Source organism: Myotis nattereri (assembly GCF_964212035.1).
Source record: "Myotis nattereri genome assembly, chromosome: 13".
Classification (NCBI taxonomy): domain Eukaryota; kingdom Metazoa; phylum Chordata; class Mammalia; order Chiroptera; family Vespertilionidae; genus Myotis; species Myotis nattereri.
The window spans coordinates 21,377,674-21,396,396 of NC_138088.1; the positions used below are offsets into that span (position 1 = coordinate 21,377,674).

Here is an 18,723-nt window from a genome sequence, read left to right on the forward strand (position 1 = left end):
ATTGTTTTTCCTATATTTTTATTGATATCAGAGAGGTAGGGAGAAGAAGAGAAACATCAGTGATGAGAAAGAATCATCAGCTGCTTCCTGCATGCTCCACACTGGGGATCAAGCCCACAACCTGGGCATGTGCACTGAGTGGGAATCGATCCATGACCTTCTGGTTCATAGGTCAATGCTCAACCACTGAGCCGTGCCAGCCAGGCAGATCTTTTTTTAAAATAGTCCCACAGGTCCCTGACACTCCTACTTTTATTTTTTAGTCTATATTCTCTTTGTTGTTCATATTGGGTAATTTCTGTATTGAAGTTCATTCTTTCCTCATCTTCCTTCCCTCAGTGAGTCTATCCAATGAGATTATTGTATATTTCAGTTCTAAGATTTCCATTTGGCTCTATATCTCCTTCCTTTCCTTCGTTCCTTTCCCTCTTCCCTTTTTATTTTTGCTGGAACTACCTATTTTTTTTCATTTGTTTCAAGCATGTTTTTTTTTTGTTTTTTTTTTAATTCTTTATTGTTAAAGTATTACATAAGGCCTTAACCGGGTTGGCTCAGTGGATAGAGCGTCGGCCTACGGACCAAGAGGGTCCCAGGTTCGATTCTGGTCAGTGGCATGTACCTTGGTTGCGGGCACATCCCCAGTAGGAGGTGTGCAGGAGGCAGCTGATCAATGTTTCTCTCTCATCGATGTTTCTAACTCTCTATCCCTCTCCCTTCCTCTCTGTAAAAAATCAATAAAATATATTTAAAAAACAAAACAAAAACATTTTGATGACTATCCTTATTTGTTTTTGGTATCATGTTATATTTATATTATGTAGTTTTGGTTTTTAGGAAGGGATCATGCTACATGCTCTTTAGTATCTTGTTTATTGTATTACTACATATCACTTAATATAGGACTACACCATCATATCACAGTTAACCTAAACAAATACTTTAATCTGAAAAATTATGCTTTATTGAGTTTGCATATCTTTGACTACAAGTGATAGCTTGCATTTCTTTATTTTGTGAATTGTCAGTTTATAATTATTTTTTTCCCTTCGTGTACACCTTTTTTTGGGTAAGAGTTCTTTATCTATTTACTCTAGGTTTTTCACCTATAGTGAAAGTTTTCTAAAGTTTATTATTAATTTTTTAACATTGTTCATAGTCTACTGCTTTTTATTTACAAAATTAAAATTTTTATAGTTACATTTTCCCTTTTTTTCCTCTGATTTTCTGCTTTTGGTGGTCAGCATGTTTTGACAATATATTTATAGTAATTTAAAAAAATTTAAAAAAAAATTTTAAATTTGTTTTTTTAATCAGTATTTTTTATTTTGAGAGTACATTTATTACAGTTGGGGACAGTGAAACAAGGAAGGGCTTAGGATAGAAGCAGCAACATGAGAGATCCTAGGCGGTGCTGCGTTGGCCTTCCAGAAAGTTATAGGAAAGTGAGCCCCACAGGGCTGTGGACTCACTGAGAAGTAAAAGTCAAGTGACAAGTGACCCAGGCAGGGCTGCTTTAAGCTCACTGAGAAGTGAGAAGGGGGCCTTGGAGACAGGCCCAAGAAGCTTAGCCCAAGATGAGCTGCTGCTGCCCATTGCTCCACTGGATGCAAGTCTCATGGGGACCCTTAGAGTTTAGGAGATGCTGGCCTGTGGGGAAGGAAGGGAGTCTGTGGCGGGGAGGGGAGCTCACTTCACTTAGTTTTTTCTGATTGTGGATGATGATAAGGCCACTCACTCAGTAAGGCACTCTGTACTTGGGGTACTTTAGTGGTAGTAATATTATATTTGCCCCTATGTATTCCTTTGAAGTTTGTAGTAAAATAGTATTTATCAACAATTTGTAAATTCTATTTTGAGGTATTCTCATCAACTCGAATTATAAAATCTGAAGTTTACTTCATTGAAAAAGAACCTGGCTGTAAATGGAAATGCTAACTTTATTGAGGAAACAGATGTAATAAAAATATTAACACAAGATATTGAAATAATGTAATATTCTCAGTATTATGATATATTGTAATTAAAATGTAAAGTGTTAGAAACTGTAGCATTATTAGTATATACTCCCGTTATACCTACTTGTGAGCAATAATTATCGAAATGAAGGAATTTCACAACTTCTGTTTTGTCAGCTTGTACCTGTTGTTAGAATGTTGAAGTAGTGCTTTCAAATGTGGACTGGCATTTCCAGGCAGTGTGGATTTTCCCCAGTGTCTCCTTGGTCTTACCGTCTTGTAATTGGTCAGCTTCTAACAGTAATCTAAGTAGCTCTTTGCACCAGAGCTGGTTTTTCTATTACTGATGTTAAACTGATTTAGTAGTTGCTATAATTTTTATATCAGAAGAGTACTTTTCATTAGTTGTAAAATTTTTCACATGGCACAGAAATGTAAATAAAACCCCATATTTCTCACACACTACACTGTTACTGTAACCAGTTGTAATAGTATAGTGTGGCCTTTCAGGCATTTTCTATGCAAATTATTGTCTAGCAAGGAGTTTTTGTGGTTGGCAATTAAACTGGTGCTTTGGGATCAGAAAATGCCATGCTGCTTAATTTGTTTATCAAAAAATATTTATGAAAGGAAATATGAAGAAATTAATTATAAAGGCAAAAATAATCCAAAAGATGCTCTTGTTAAAGAATACATACAACTGTCATGTGAGCAGCAGTACTGAGCTTCTGTCTGTTTGTCATTCAAGGGCCCAACTGGAAACTGATTTGAAGATTGAGAAGGAATGGAGGCAGACTTTGCAGGAAGATCTTCAAAAGGAAAAAGATGCTTTATCTCATCTTAGAAATGAGACCCAACAAATCATTAGTCTTAAAAAAGTAAATGGTGGTAAAACTTTTAAAATTACATTTTGATGAAAGTTATTTATAAACAGAATCAAATCATAATTTACATTTATACCAAGGAAACAATATAATAGTCATCTTAAAAAATATTGGTAAGGAGCCCTAGCCTGTTTGGCTCTGTGGATAGAGCATCGGTTGTGGGCTCAATCCCCAGTAGGGGGCATGCAGGAGGCAACCGATTGATGATTCTTTCTCATCATTGATACTTTTTTTTTTTTTTTTTTTTTGGTTTTAAAAGACTTTTTTTTTTTTTTTTTTTACTGCTCAAAGTATTACAAAGGGTATTACATATGTGTCCATTTTATCCCCCCGCCCTAGACAGTCCCCCAGCCTCCCCTATCCCCCAGTGTCTTATGTCCATTGGTTATGCTTATATGCATGCATACAAGTCCTTAGGTTCATCTCTTACCCCCCTACCTCCTGCCCCCCAACCCTCCCCGGCCTTCCCGCTGCAGTTTGATAATCTGTTTGAGGCAGCTCTGCCTCTGTATCTATTATTGTTCAAAAGTTTATAATGGTCTCTATTATCCATGAATGAGTGAGATCATGTGGTATTTTTCCTTCATTGACTGGCTTATTTCACTTAGCATAATGCTCTCCAGTTCCATCCATGACGTTGCAAATGGTAAGAGTTCCTTCCTTTTTAGAGCAGCATAGTATTCCATCGTGTAGATGTACCACAGTTTTCTAATCCATTCATCTACTGATGGGCACTTAGGCTGTTTCCAGATCTTAGCTATGGTGAATTGTGCTGCTATGAACATAGGGGTGCATATATCCTTTCTGATTGGTGTTTCTGGTTTCTTGGGATATAGTCCTAGAAGTGGGATCACAGGGTCAAATGGGAGTTCCATTTTCAGTTTTTTAAGGAAACGCCATACTGTCTTCCATAGTGGCTGCACCAGTCTGCATTCCCACCAGCAGTGCACAAGTGTTCCTTTTTCTCCACATCCTCTCCAGCACTTGTCGTTTGTTGATTTGTTGATGATAGCCAGTCTGACAGGTGTGAGATGGTACCTCATTGTTGTTTTGATTTGCATCTCTCGGATGATTAGTGACTTTGAGCATGTTTTCATATGTCTCTTGGCTTTCTGAATGTCCTCTTTTGAAAGGTGTCTATTTAGGTCCTTTGCCCATTTTTTGATTGGATTGTTTATCTTCCTTTTGTTAAGTTGTATGAGTTCCCTATAAATTTTGGAGATTAGGCCCTTATCAGATATGACATTGGCAAATATGTTTTCCCACACAGTGGGTTTTCTCGTTGTTTTGTTGATGGTTTCTTTTGCTGTGCAGAAGCTTTTTATTTTGATGTAGTCCCATTTGTTCATTTTCTCTTTAGTTTCAAGTGCCCTAGGAGCTGTATCAGTGAAGAAATTGCTTCGGCATATGTCTGAGATTTTGTTGCCTTTGGATTCTTCTAGAATTTTTATGGTTTCCTGTCGTACACTTAAGTCCTTTATCCATTTTGAGTTTATTTTTGTGTATGGTGTAAGTTGGTGGTCTAGTTTCATTTTCTTGCATCTCATCATTGATACTTCTATCCCTCTCCCTTCCTCTCTGAAATCAATAAAATTATATTTTAAAAAATAGGAGATTAAATGAATAGAAAATAGTTGATAGTTGATAGAGCAACTATGAAATAGCTTTGAACATATAAATTTTTTATTTTTAAATTTATTTTTATCGACAGTATAACAGATGCCTCCCACTTCTCCCTTTTGCCCTCCTCCACCTGCCCTGCCCCACCTCACCCCACACCTTCACTGCACTACTGTCTGTGTCCATGGGCTAGGCATATCCTATATAATAAAAGCATAATATGCAAATCAACTGAACGGTGAAACAACTGGTCACTATGACATGCACTGACCACCAGGGAGCAGATGCTCAACGCAGGAGCTGCCCCGTGGTGGTCATTGCATTCCCACAGAAACCCTGGCTCATGGGTGGCAAGTGCAGCAGTGGTGGCGGGAGCCTCTCTTGCCTCCACTGAAGGCAGGCAGTAAGGAGCAAGGGGTCCCAGACTGCAAGAGCCCCGAACTGTGAGAGGGATGTCTGACTGCCAGCTGGGGATTGGGCCTAAGTCGGCAGGCGGACATCCCCCGAGATTCGTGCACCAGGCCTCTAGTATACATATAAGTTCTTTGGTTAATCTTTTCCTGTCCCCCCTCCACTCTGAGATCTGTCAGTCAATTCTGTTTTTTATAAAAAGCTAAAGGATTTGTGTTCCTAATTAATGGTATGTATATAATGTGGAGTTTTCTTGTTTCTTTCTTTTAAATTGTGTTTTCTGTTTTTTTATTGTTTTGAAGGAGTTCCTTAACCTCCAGGATGAAAATCAGCAGCTGAAAAAAATATATCATGAAAAGGAGCAAGCTCTTCAAGAACTTGGCAACAAACTTAGCGAGTAATTTCTCTTTTTTCCTTCAACTAAGTAGTCATTGATTTTTATTAAGTGTGCCAAACCAAATAGGCAGAAAAGTTTAAATATAGAAAAGAAAGGTAAGAACTATTAAAAACAAAACCAAACAAAAACTTTGAAGATTAACAAATAAGATTACAGACAGTCCTTGGGTTATGTTGGCCTCGACGTACATCGTTTCGTGGTTACATTACGTTGCTGTCTCCCATTTATTTATAAAAAAAAAAATGTTCCGTCATTTCAACGTATGTACATATGTGCTTTATATTTTTTTCATTTGTTTACCATAGTAAAGGTCAGGAATTGTTATCTTCTAAATTTTTTTACTGTTTCACTTCATGACTGCTGTGTCTGTGCTCCATGTGAGTGATGTAGGTGCTTATGTAGGTGGGTTCTGACTTCCGTTGAAAATCGCGTTAAATCGGGCCATAGGAACGGATCTCTGATGTAACCAGAGGACCTACTGTATAGGGTAGAGAGATTTTATTAAGTTTTCATATTAGATCTTGGCTCTGAACATTTTCTAGGAGATGAAAGCTAAGACTTTTGTTTAATTTCTTTAAATAAGAGTATTCAGGAGTTATGTTTCTCAGAACAACAGAAGCCAAGTTTTAAAAATATCTGGAGACAGCTTTTGCAGAGTGTTTTGAGAAGGAGCCAACATTGTGGGAAGTGAAGGGTATTTTATCCCACTTGGAGTAGGGGCTTGGCTTCAAACAGTGTGGTTGGTTCTATTGCAATGAAATGTTGGGTTCCTACAAAGACAAGAAAGAGAAATGTTCTGTCTCACATATTCCCCCTCGTTTCCTGTGGTCTGCATTTTGCTAAAGATGGGATTCCATTAAGAAGTCTTTTTTTTTTATATATATATATATATTTTATTGATTTTTTACAGAGAGGAAAGGAGAGGGATAGAGAGTCAGGAACATCAATGAGAGAGAAACATCGACACACTCCCCACTGGGGATGTGCCCACAACCAAGGTACATGCCATTGACTGGAATCGAACCTGGGACCCTTCAGTCCGCAGGCCGACGCTCTATCCACTGAGCCAAACAGGTCATGGCCATTAAGAAGTCTTGAAACAAGTTTCCAAGGGCAGGGGAAAGAATAGTTCACTAAAACCACAAAAGGAAACGTTAGCTTTCTAACAGTTTTTATTTCTACAAATTCAAAGAACTGCATTGTGATTCTGGCATCCATTTACTTAGCACTTTGGGCCAGATCCAGTGCTAAGTGCTTATTACCTTTTTTCCATTCATTCATTTGATAAATACTTGTTGACCTTCTGCTATGTGCCAGGCACTATTCTAAATGCTAGGGACTCAACAGTGAAGAATCCCCACAACAAAAAATGTTTACATTTAGTAAGATCATAAAGGTTTAATATTAAAACAGATTAGAATAGTTAAAAAAGGAATGTGTCTTACTTTTCACCCATCATTGAACACGAGAAATTTTATAGTTGTAGTGAAAGCGTGGTCTTTTGGCTGTTCAGATAGCTGAATTCAGACTTGGTTTTTCCTTCAGTCTAATTCATGGTTTCTCAAATTTCAGTTTTCATGAAAATCACTGCTCAAGGCCAGATACACTCAGCAGTCTATACTGAAATTTATTGACTAAGGAATTTTCAAGGGTTATTTTGACTGCTAAAATTTTTCATTGTAAACTGCATTCTTAATCCCTGTGTAACTCAGCTATATGCATGTTTTTTCTGAAGTTTGTGCTTTTTTTTTTTTTACTTAAGAATACGTTAGAAGTTTTTCCATCTCAGTACATAAAGATATGCCTTAGGATGAATGTGCTATCATTTTTATATTTATTGGCTTAGAGAGGAAAAGGGAGAGAGAAAAACATTGATTTAAAAAATATATATATTTTATTGATTTTAGAGAGGAAGAGGGAGAGAGAGATAGAAACATCAATGATGAGAGAGAATCATTGATTGGCTCCTCCAGCATGCCCCCTACTAGGTATCGAGCCCACAGCCCAGGCATGTGCCCTTGATAGGAATCGAAACTGGGACCCTTCAGTCCCCAGGCTTATGCTCTATCCACTGACCCAACCCAGCTCGGGCGAGAAAAATATTGATTTGTTCCACTTATTTATGCTTTCATTGGTTGATTCTTGTTTGTGCCCTGCCTGGGGATCCAACCCACAATCTTGGTGTATTGGGACAAAGCTCTAACCAACTGAGCCACCCGGCCAGGGTCATGAGTGTGCTATCATTGAAACTGTTTTCTAATTTTTAAAAAACTGTTTCTAATTTTTTAAATAACCCTGCCCGGCCAGCATGGCTCAGTGGTTGAGCGTTGACCTACGAACTAGGAGGTCACAGTTCAATTCCTGGTCAGGGCACATGCCTGTGTTGCAGGCTTGATCCCCTGTGGGGAACATGTAGGAAGCAGCTGATCAATGATTCTCTCTCATCATTGATGTTTCTCTCTCTCACTTCCTCTCTGAAATAAGTAAAAATACATTTAAAAAATGAACACCACCCAGTATTTCTGTGAACATCTTTGTATGTATATGTTGATATGTCATGATATACTTTATTAATGAGTATATCTGAAAATTAAGTTTATAGAGATGATTGCTGGGCCAAAAAGGATGTGCTTTCAAATTTTTTGATAGTGCCAAATTACCCATCACTTCAGTGTTAAACCTTTCCTCCAGAAAGTAGGAGAGAATGTTTATTTTTGCCAGTTTGATAACTGAAAATACTGATTTGTACTTCTTTAACCATGAGTAGGGTTGAACTTCTGTTTGTGTTCCATTTATATTGTAGTTTATATACTTTGTACATATTTTGGTTGGATTGCTTATCGTTTTCTTATGGGACCTTTGTAAATTAATTGTTATACACAGCATTCATCTTTTTCCCCCCACTTTTTGTCATTTTTTTTTTTTACTTTAGGATATATGTAGTTTTTTCCTTGCTAATGTTTGAATTTTTATGGGGCAACTTTATTAGTTTTCCTTTTCTGCTTCTGAGATCCATAGTCCCTAAGATATGGGTAGGGCTAATTGTGAGTCAAAACACATTCTACCTTCGTCAACTTTAGTCCTCTTCTGCAGTGATGAGACTTTAATCAGGGCTGGAGGGAAGGACCAATAGCCCTGTGAGTTTTCCCAGACTGTATCAGTTTATCTGCTGAAATACTCTTCTTCCTCTATTCCTATGATTGTGTTATCAGATTGGATTAAGTAAAAATAAATTCCTCCCTAATACAAAGGATGAAGAATATCTCTTTAAAAGTTTGTTGATGATGAGGGCCTGAAGTTGGCTCAATACTTTAAAACATCTTTTTATTGAGTTTAGAGAGGAAGGGAGAGAGAGAGATAGAAACATCAACGATGATAATCACTGATCGGATGTCTCCTGTGTGCCCCACACAGGGACTGAGCCTGCAACCCGGGCATGTGCCCTTACCGGGAATCGAATCGTGACCTCCTTCTTCATAGGTACATGCTCAACCTTTGAGCCAAGCCAGGCTGATAGCCCTTTTCTTTAGGATATTTGGCAGTTTGTATTAGAGAGAGGCAAGGTTTTTAGAGTCCATATTTGTGAATGAAAATATTTTAACTGGCAATATATTAATACCAGTAAGTTTTCATGAAGTATTTCTATAGTGAATGCCATTAAGGTACTTTCAAAACAGCAGTTACTGTTTTGGCCATTATTCCCACTAGCAGCAGTGTTCCTTGGGCACTGAATTCAGACAAGAAAATTGGATTATTCAGTTAATATTTTTATACTGTATAATTTTACGTTGGTTATTCCCAATGTTAGAGTATGAGTCAGATAAAAGCCTACCATATTTTTATGTCTTAGAATAAACAGCATTTGTAGGGTGAAGCAAATTCCTAATGTTCTGTTTCATCAACTATTTGATACAACTTTTGAGTCAGTAATCTCATCTCTAAATTCTAAGAAAAATAATACAAATGTTTTGGTCATTCCAATTTCCATGAGTAATTTTTGTGGCAAAAAATTTGAAACAAATTCAAAGTTCAGTAGATAATTACGTAAATTACTTTATTTTTTTTTTATGGTATACTTGTAACCATTTACTATGATAATGTGGCAGATACTAAATAGGAAGTCAGTAGCTTTGAGCCTTTTAGGATGTATTGGTAAGTGCTGGTTATGGAAATGTGTGCCAATAATGATTCCATTTAAAATACACACATTCGTGAACATGTAGAGATTATCATCGCTGGATAGTGGGCTCACAGGTAATTAAATATTGCTATTTGTAATATGCATGTTCACTAATGTGTATTTTCAAAAGAAAAAGTATTACATAAAACTGAAACTCATAGGTAACAGTATGGTGGTTACCAGAGAGAAGGAAGGAGTAGTAGTAAAGGGTAAAAGAGGCCAAAAAATGGTGACAGGCCCTAACTGGTTTGGGCTCAATGGATAGAGCATCGGCCTGCTGACTGAAGGGTCCCAGGCTTGATTCCGTCAAGGGCATGTACCTTGGTTGCAAGCTCCTCCCCAGCCCGGGCCCTGGTCAAGGGCTCATGCAGGAGGCAACCAATGGATGTGTTTCTCTCACATTGATATTTCTCTCTCTGTCTTTCCCTCTCTCTTCCATTCTTCCTAAAAATCAATGAAAAAATATCCTCGGGTGAGGATTAACAAAAACAAAAATCAATAAAAAAAAGTAAAAAGTTAAAAAAAATATTAAATGGTGATGGAAGATGATTTGACTTGGGTGGTGGGCATACAATGCAGTATACAATCATGTGTCATAGAAATGTACACTTGAAACCTATATGATCTTATTAACCAGTGTCACCCAATACATTCAATTAAAGTATTACCATTATATCTTCCATAATTTCTCCTCTCTTTTGCATCTGTTAGACAAATAATGTGTATAATGGTAGCATGTGGGCTTTGTGGTTACATAGACCAGGGTTTGAATCCTGGCTTCCCCAGTTACTTCTTCGGTGAGTTGTTACAAGTGACTAAACCTCATCAGAGCTCACTTTCTTCATCTTTAAAATAGTTTTGTGGTTTTTTTTCCTCAAAAAATGATTAAATGAGATTATGCATGCAAAGGTTATAGCATAGTGTCTGGCATACCAAAAACCAATAAATGGTAGCTATTATTAATACTAATATTGTCATAATCACATGAAAATGTATTTTAAAAAGCAGTTTTTAAATTTAAAGAATACATTTTTGCTTTCAGACAGAAAATAAAAATATAATCCCACTAGCCAAAGGTTATTAGAATCATGTATGATATACAATTTTATATTCTATGTAAAAGCAGTACCTTTCTAATGAATTACTAGATGTCCTATATTTAATTATGTGTACTGAAATTTGGACTTATTTGTAATCTTTTTAGATCCAAACTTAAAATAGAAGATATAAAAGAAGCCAACAAAGCATTGCAGGTGAGTAGAAAGTGTTTTTGTCAAGTAGGAAGGTTATATATATGTAAAAAAGTCTTCAGTAGAAGGTAGACATCCTATCTAATAAAAGGGTAATATGCAAATTAACTGTCACTCTGTCACAAAGATGGTGGTGCCCAGTCCTCTCAGCTGTGCCAGAGTCCCCCAGTCCCAGGGGGGCAGTGCGACCGCTGAGAGCAGGCAGCATGAGCGGCCTGGTGGATTGCTTGCTTCGTCACCGCGCTGGAGTGGACAGGGACGGGGGGGGGTGGGGGTGGGGGGGGGTGTGAACTGGCCCGCAGCCTCCGCGGCTGAGTGCAGGCCTGGAGAGGAGATGGTGGGCCCGTCTCCGGTGGAAGCGGCGCAGCTCCCTCCCGCCTCCCATGGAATGAACGGGGGTCCCTCCCGGCTCCCGTGGGTGCTGGCAGCTCACTTTCGCCTCCCGCGGAAGCCGTGCGGCTCCTGGTGGCACACTGCAGTTCCTGCTGCCTCCCGCGGAAGCGGTGGGCAGCCTACTTCATGTGATATTGCGCGATGGGCCACTAGTACAAATATAAGGTATATTATTGAATCCTAGGATTTATAGAGGCAGAAACATTGAATAGGGAGCCTGGGTGATGGGGATCCAGCTCTTCCCTATACTTTTAGAACCACATTTTAATTATTTTCGTATTGGAAATGACCTTGGGAATAATTTGTCCATTTTCCTACAAAGTGTGGCATGACAGATTGAAATTGCCTTTGAATTGGAGAATCCTTGAGTTCCTATGCCATTATATTACTAGTTTTTGACCTTCAAGTCTATTCTCATGAAGTGTTTTTCTCTTCTTAAATGGGCTTATGATTTTACATAGGGTTGCTTTGAATGTTGGGTAGGTTAAGATATGTGAAAGTGATTGGTATAATTTATCAGTATATGGTTCTGAATGCGTTTGATGGATGTTAAGAATCCCTTCTACAACACAGAAAATAGTCTTGAGTACTTAGTGACAGATGGCTCTCTTCTGCACAAGCTACCTATTTTGCTTTTTTATCAAAGTGTTACATGAAAATAATGTAAAAAGTCAGATAGTGCTAGAAACAAATTATGGTAGCAGTCTCTTGTTCTTCATCCTCTTGTCCCTTATGCACCCTAGGTCTGTCCTTGTAAAGGGAACTACTTCCAATTCTTCTAGTTGTTTCTTCAGGCATTTATCCCTGTTTAGTAACTTCTTGGAAAGTGAACCCCAAGATAAAGACTTCAAGAATTTGCACATCTGCATATGCCTTTATTTTGCTCTCTTTTTAAGGAGATGGGTAGGAATGTTTGCCCTCCTGTTATTATTTAAAGACTTTGAAATATTTTTTGTTGTTAAAAGATATATTTATAAGAGGCATATAGTACAGCTTTAAAATACTGACATACTCTCTGCTTTAGCTTATAAATTTAATAGAACACGTATGTGTGTTCCTTGTTTGCATTCTTCTCCCTATAGTAACAATTTTATATTTTGTGTTATCATTGTTGTTTTTCTTTAGTTTTATCATCCATGTCTATTTTTAACAAAATATTACCTAGACGTCCGGATTTTCAAACGTATGAAAATAGGTTTGTGTGTGATGTGTGTTTTTTTGAGCAGTTGTGTTGGGTCTGGGACAGCTGTCCGATAGTTTCCTACATTCTGAATTTTATGATTGCTTGCTCAGAGTAATCTTTTCCCCCATAGTCTTGTTTTTCTATGTTGTTGTTGCCTGTAAACTGGACATTAAAGAAATCTCAAGGCTTATGCAGCCTTCAGAGACTTATTTCTGCTGCCATATTCTTTTTTTCTTTTTTTTAAAAAATATATTTTACTGATTTTTCACAGAGAGGAAGGGAGAGAGATAGAGAGTTTGAAACATCGATGAGAGAGAAACATCGATCAGCTGCCTCCTGCACATCTCCTACTGGGGATGTGCCCGCAACCCAGGTACATGCCCCCGACCGGAATCGAACCTGGGACCTTTCAGTCCGCAGGCCGACGCTCTATCCACTGAGCCAAACCGGTCTCAGCGCCATATTCTTAATATTCAGCAGGCTCTTATTTGCTCACTTTCCCTTTTAAAAATAGCATCGTTTTCTCTCTCAGGATATTCATTATAGTTTCTGTAAAGTTTTTTGGTACTGCCATTCTGTATTTCATTCTGAATTTGTTTATTTGGCTAAAGTATCTCGGGGCCATCATTCCTCAAATGTTGGCTAATCCCCCTATTTCAATTTTTAAAACATTGGGGTGCCCGTGTAATGGTTGGATGGATGAGGGTTGGTTGTTATAGATTGGTAGGCTTCAGCTTAGAGAAATCTGTTAACTAGCAAACTGCTGGGTATCCTTTGCAAATAATGGTAGAACAGGATTTCCCTCTGGGGCAGTTGAGTTTCCCCAGAAAAAGGATCCTCTAATGTCCTGTCTGGTGGTGGTGGTGGTGTATAAGTTGGGTGACTTACATTCTGGAAATTGGGCAGAGAAAAATAGCTATTTATTTGCAGAGTAATAGTTTGTTCTCTTATAGCAGGGGTCCTCAAACTATGGCCCGCAGGCCACATGCAAATACAAACATTGTATTTGTTCCCGTTTTGTTTTTTTACTTCAAAATAAGATATGTGCAGTGTGCATAGGAATTTGTTCATAGTTTAAACCAGGGGTGGGCAAACTTTTTGGCTCGAGGGCCACAATGGGTTCTTAAACTGGACTGGAGGGCCGGAACAAAAGCATGGATGGAGTGTTTGTGTGAACTAATATAAATTCAAAGTAAACATCATTACATAAAAGGGTACGGTCTTTTCTTTTTTTCAGTTTTATTCATTTCAAACATTCCTGTAAAGTGTTCTTGGTTAAAAATGTTTCCACATGTAATTTAGTGTTATCAATTTGAGCATTTTCCTCCTACTAGGGACTGGTTTGGTTGAAAGACAAAGAAGCAACACATTGTAAGCTCTGTGAAAAGGAATTCTCACTCTCTAAGAGAAAGGTAAGTGAAGTAGCAAATCCAAGTTTCAGTGCAAATATGGCTTTTAACTTTATTCACTTTTTTTCTTTCTGATTTCCTCCCCCCTCCCTCAATTAATAGCACCACTGTAGAAACTGTGGGGAAATTTTCTGTAATGCTTGCTCTGACAACGAACTGCCTTTGCCTTCTTCACCAAAGCCAGTACGGGTTTGTGATTCCTGTCATGCATTGCTCATTCAGAGATGCTCATCTAATTTGCCGTAAGATTCTAAAGCGAAATCCTCATTGTATGGAAGTACTGATGATGAATGTTATGTATGAACACGTGCACAACATACTCAGACAGCCCTTCTTAAGCAGCTTTCAGACAGTATTGGTACCAGTTTTATCTTTCACATCTTCAATTATTGGGAATTAAGAAGTTGCATAATTGGGTATTTCCTTTCCATTATTAAAGAATTTTCAACAGGGCATGCTTTAAAATAACTTCAACCTAATTCCTAATTCATGTAATAATCATGTAACTCTTAGTAACATTGGTAAGGCCAGATAGTAGCTAACACAGTTGCCTTATTTTATAAAGGCCTTCTTAAAAACAGGGCTTCAGATTTTCTTCTCCAGATTGCGGAGTTGATATTTGATGGTGCCTGTAATTTTCTTAATGCACTTTAAAGCTTCATGGTTCTTAGAGAAAGATGGGAAATGTGTAGAATTTTTTATGTGTTAATATCCCAATTCATCAGGTTTTCAATTAGCTTGGTAAGGTGTCAACTATATTTATTTGGCCCTTTGCTCACGTTGCATTAGAAAAGGCCAATATTTTATGCTGTTTCCTTTGGGTCTTACTCCTAAAACCAGTGTTGCAGTTGCTATCTTTCAGATACAGTGGGTTAAAGAGTTTGTTTTGCCACAACCTTTTCCTTATTTTGAAAGGAAGTTTAAATCATCATCCTTTTACCTTAAGTTGCTACTTGCAGATCTTTCCAGTAGTTTTTAAGAAGCATTAATATTGCAGTGGTCTGCTACTGCTACTGCATAGAGGGTAAAAAATTTACCACATACTGAGCACCTCTAAACCAGGGTTGGTTAGCGGATGAAGATGTGGTCTCAGCCCTGCCATGAAATACATACTTGAACCATTTCAAGCATGAGATTGAATAAACACTAATCTCATTGTATTGCTTATTGCATATATAAGAATTTAATCTGTAAAAAGCAAGTTACCCTTGTATACAATCACTTGAATGGCATCACTACTAGGAGCCCTACCCTTTTTTATTTAAGTCAAATTTTAGCCATGCACTTTACCCCTGTGAACCTTTCAAACAATGTGATATTAGAATAATCTTACATTACTCTAGGAGCATTGTATTTAGTGAATTTAATCATGGCTACCCCCTACCCCCTAGGATGGGGGTTACTTATTTTGCAGGATTTTTTCCTCAGAGTACATACTTTCATTAAGTGTGAAAATTATTTTTTTAAATTGCCAAAGTTTGAAACTAGTATTTTACTTAAGATTTTCTCCATAATCCAATATGAGGTCTTCTGGCAGAACCGACAGATTTTTAGGTGGTCTTGCTCTGATAGAAATGTTGAAGAGATAAATTATATTATTGAAACTTTTGTATTGATGGATAAACATTTTTATGATACTAAGTGTTTTTTATTAATGTGCTTAGAACAAATTAAAAAATGTGATTTTGCTTAAATTCCAAGGCTGGTTAATCTCCCCTTCAGTTCTTTGCTATTCAAAACTCATGTATCACCACTGCATTGAGATTTTTGTAGGCAAAAGTTTAGTATTAACTCTTTAAAAAACAAAACACATTTATACCAATTTTGAATTTTATGTTAAAAAGCTTTTCATTTGTACTTTGTGAACCTACACTTTTTTTCAAGGAAGATTTGCAAACTTCACATATCATTCCCTCATCTAGCCAGTACTATCACAATAATGCTATCATGGTGCCAAGGAGTTGTGATTGTTAATTCTTCTACCCTGTAATGTTTTAAAATAAAATGTGAATTTTATAAAAATAAAAGATTTGAAAACTTATCGTGCTTTAGAAGAGCAATTTTCATTGATAACATTTTATAGTTTTACTCATGGGAAAGTAAAAGCACATGTGATCTCTAAAAAATGTAAGTGGTATGAGACTAATATAATAAAGGGATACAGCTAGGAGAGAAGGTACAGGCATTATTAAAATGAAACATTGCTTAGTTGACGGGCTCCACATAGGCTACCACAGCTACCTTCTCTAAAGCAGAAATCACTCCTTAGGAGTCACTTTGTCTAATCTTCAGTTAGATATACTTAGTACCTTTGATTTATGATCAGTAATTGACACAAAGCATTCTAGGACAGACGCCATACTATTATCTCCCACATTGATATTTATTACATTCTAGCAAAAACAAGTAACAAGTTCAGTAACTGAATTCACATTAACAGGTTTCGTTTGATCCATTAGCCAATCTGGAAAAAAGCCATATTGATCAAAGGGATTAAAAGTAAAAAGCACCTTTTCCTTGCTACATATAGTATTTAACACAATGGCCCTGAAACTCCAAACAGATAATCCAATACAAAATCCAACTGTAGGACTCTCATTTTAATTAAGACTACAACATGGATTTATCTCTTACATTTTTTAAAGGTATTTATACAGTTATTTAAAAAATGCTTTAACTATTGGGCTTAAACTGAAAATACACCTGTGAGAATTATACTCCATAGTTAATACCTTTGTACTGAATTCTCATGTGTCACTTGGAACCTTAACCTAGTCTAACACTTGGGATAACTTACAACTATCACCGTTTGGAAATTTTTTGGGGATTTTATTCTAAAATCGAGGGCTAGAATTTAAACTTCCAATACTCCCATTCTTGGGTAACACAATTATGAATATTTAGAAATCCAGATACCTCATCAACATTTCAGAGCTATGCCTGTGACATTTGAAAAAGACTATATAGAATTAGAATTTATACTCCTGAAACCATCTATACAGTATTGTCCAGGAGAAATTAAAAGTTATTACACTCTTTTTCAAGCTCTATTCCAGGTGTCTCCTTATTAAGACTTGCAACGTATGCAGAGGTGAACCATTGTTCTCTAAAATTACAACTACTACTAGTAGAGCTAATAATAAAATACACCAACCCAAATCTTATGAAAGCAGCACATTCTTAGGAGTAACCAGTATATAAAAAGTATCAACATCAGTGGTTTGAATATAAAAATTTATTTTAAGTGAAAGTATGCAACAAATAAAACCTACAGAAACAGATTTTCCCATCACAATCTGTTGCTTTACCAAATGAGATTTGAGAAAACATTCCTTCAGTCATTATAAAGTTCTTAAAATACAAAAGAAATTAAATCTGTAAGAAAGTCTAGTAGACCAGATTCTGTTGTCAGGACTATTATGTTGGTGGTTTTTGCTCTAATACATCCCACGCCATCCACCTCCACTCATGCCACCTTGCCCATAGTAACCTCCACTGCCTCCACCACCACGACCTTGGAAAAAAAGACATTGAGTGTTTAATAGGAGGTTATCAAAGTAGAAGACAGTCTGCACTACATATGGGGGCCAACAAACTGAACCAGAGTAACCAAAGACACTTACCATAACCACCCAGGCCATCAGGAGTTCCGTATCCTCCACTGTAATTGTTCCCCATTCCCATTCTTCCAACAGATCCATAACCACCCTGATTATCTTTAAAAACAAAACAAAACAAGTTTGAAATTGATTGCTAAGTGTCTAACTGAACTCCATTTGCTTTACAAAACTATACATACCCATTCCATCTCTGCCGTAGCCTCCCATTCCAGAACCTCCCATTCCAGAACCACCTCCAGGAGTGGAATTCAAGAATAGTTCAATGTATCGATGTTCTTTAGGAAAAAAAGAGTAATAGGAAAAATGATGGATCAAATTTATCACAGCATAAACAGACTGACTACCTAATATTAAACCTAAGTGTATGCTTACAGATTCTGAGGGGAGTGATAAAACAAATGCTGGACAGATAAAATCTAGTTTTGTTCAAACGATGTAATCTTGGAACAAGTTTCCTTATCTATAAAAAGGACTGATACATTATTTCAGAACCAGCTGGTATACTTCTTAAAAATATATTCCAGGCCCAATCACAGAACTAAATTAGAATCTTAAGAGTAATATCCAGGAAAACTTTTTGTTAAGTACCAAGTGATTATGTGTAGCCAGATTTGGGAATAACTGGTCGAAGTACAATTAAATGGCTTAAAAATTGATTTGATGACATGCAGGAATAACTTATCCAAGTGGATCAGCATATATGTTAACAAGTTGTACTGCCCAGCTGGTACTGCTCAGTGGTTGAGCATTAACCTATGAACCAGGAGTTCAGTTTGATTCCCAGGCAGGGTACATGTGGGCTCAGTCCCCTAGAGGCAGCCAACCAAGGATTCTCTCTCATCATTGATTTTTCTCTCTTTCTCTCTTCCTTCCTCTCTGAAATCAATAAATATATATATATTTTTAAAAGTAATACTAATTTGCAAAAGGTGCGAAACTCAGACAAGTAACATACCTATTTCCCCCTTTTAATAACGTAAGCGCTAATTATCTGTCAAGTATTAAGAGTCTGAATTAATGCTTCAATATAAAGTTCCCTAGAAAGCTATGATGAAAGTCTGAACTTGTAATAAACAAGTTCACAGCTAGGAAACAAGCTAGCATGCCAAGGATACTACTTACGCATGTTATTCTTATCTTTAGACATGGCAGCTACTGCATCTTCATGTGTCACAAACTCTACATCTGCTTCTCCTGTTGCTCTGCCATCAGCTCCAATATCAATATGCACTCGTATTGGATTTAGTGGTGAAAAAAACTAAAGAAAAGAAAAACTTGTTACTTTTGTATTACCGAAATTACCAAATGCCTTTGTTTTTGTTCATTAAAACAACCCTTCTTACTGCCCTGTTACAAGGCTAATAATTACATCAACACTAGTGGTTCTAAGACTCTAAGACCACTCTTAGGGAAACACAGAT

General features: G+C 37.1%; 2 protein-coding genes across 21 annotated transcripts in view; one reads left to right on the plus strand and one right to left on the minus strand.

Moving 5' to 3' along the window:
• The window catches only part of RUFY2 (RUN and FYVE domain containing 2), a 45,755-nt gene extending 30,032 nt beyond the window's left edge, over positions 1-15,723 (plus strand). Inside the window, exons 14-18 of the mRNA XM_081105023.1 lie at positions 2,704-2,833; positions 5,173-5,267; positions 10,652-10,700; positions 13,608-13,685; positions 13,785-15,723. Coding sequence (XP_080961149.1) covers positions 2,704-2,833; positions 5,173-5,267; positions 10,652-10,700; positions 13,608-13,685; positions 13,785-13,928 — 496 coding nt within the window. The 3' untranslated portion in view covers positions 13,929-15,723. The remainder of the gene's footprint in view (positions 1-2,703; positions 2,834-5,172; positions 5,268-10,651; positions 10,701-13,607; positions 13,686-13,784) is intronic.
• A 1,175-nt stretch (positions 15,724-16,898) lies between these two features.
• The window catches only part of HNRNPH3 (heterogeneous nuclear ribonucleoprotein H3), a 77,469-nt gene continuing 75,644 nt past the window's right edge, over positions 16,899-18,723 (minus strand). For all 20 annotated transcript variants that reach the window (XM_081105027.1, XM_081105038.1, XM_081105036.1 and 17 more), the window contains 4 exons: positions 18,425-18,560; positions 17,482-17,577; positions 17,306-17,398; positions 16,899-17,196 (listed from right to left, as the gene is read on the minus strand). In XM_081105027.1, coding sequence (XP_080961153.1) covers positions 17,120-17,196; positions 17,306-17,398; positions 17,482-17,577; positions 18,425-18,560 — 402 coding nt within the window. In that variant the 3' untranslated portion in view covers positions 16,899-17,119. The remainder of the gene's footprint in view (positions 17,197-17,305; positions 17,399-17,481; positions 17,578-18,424; positions 18,561-18,723) is intronic.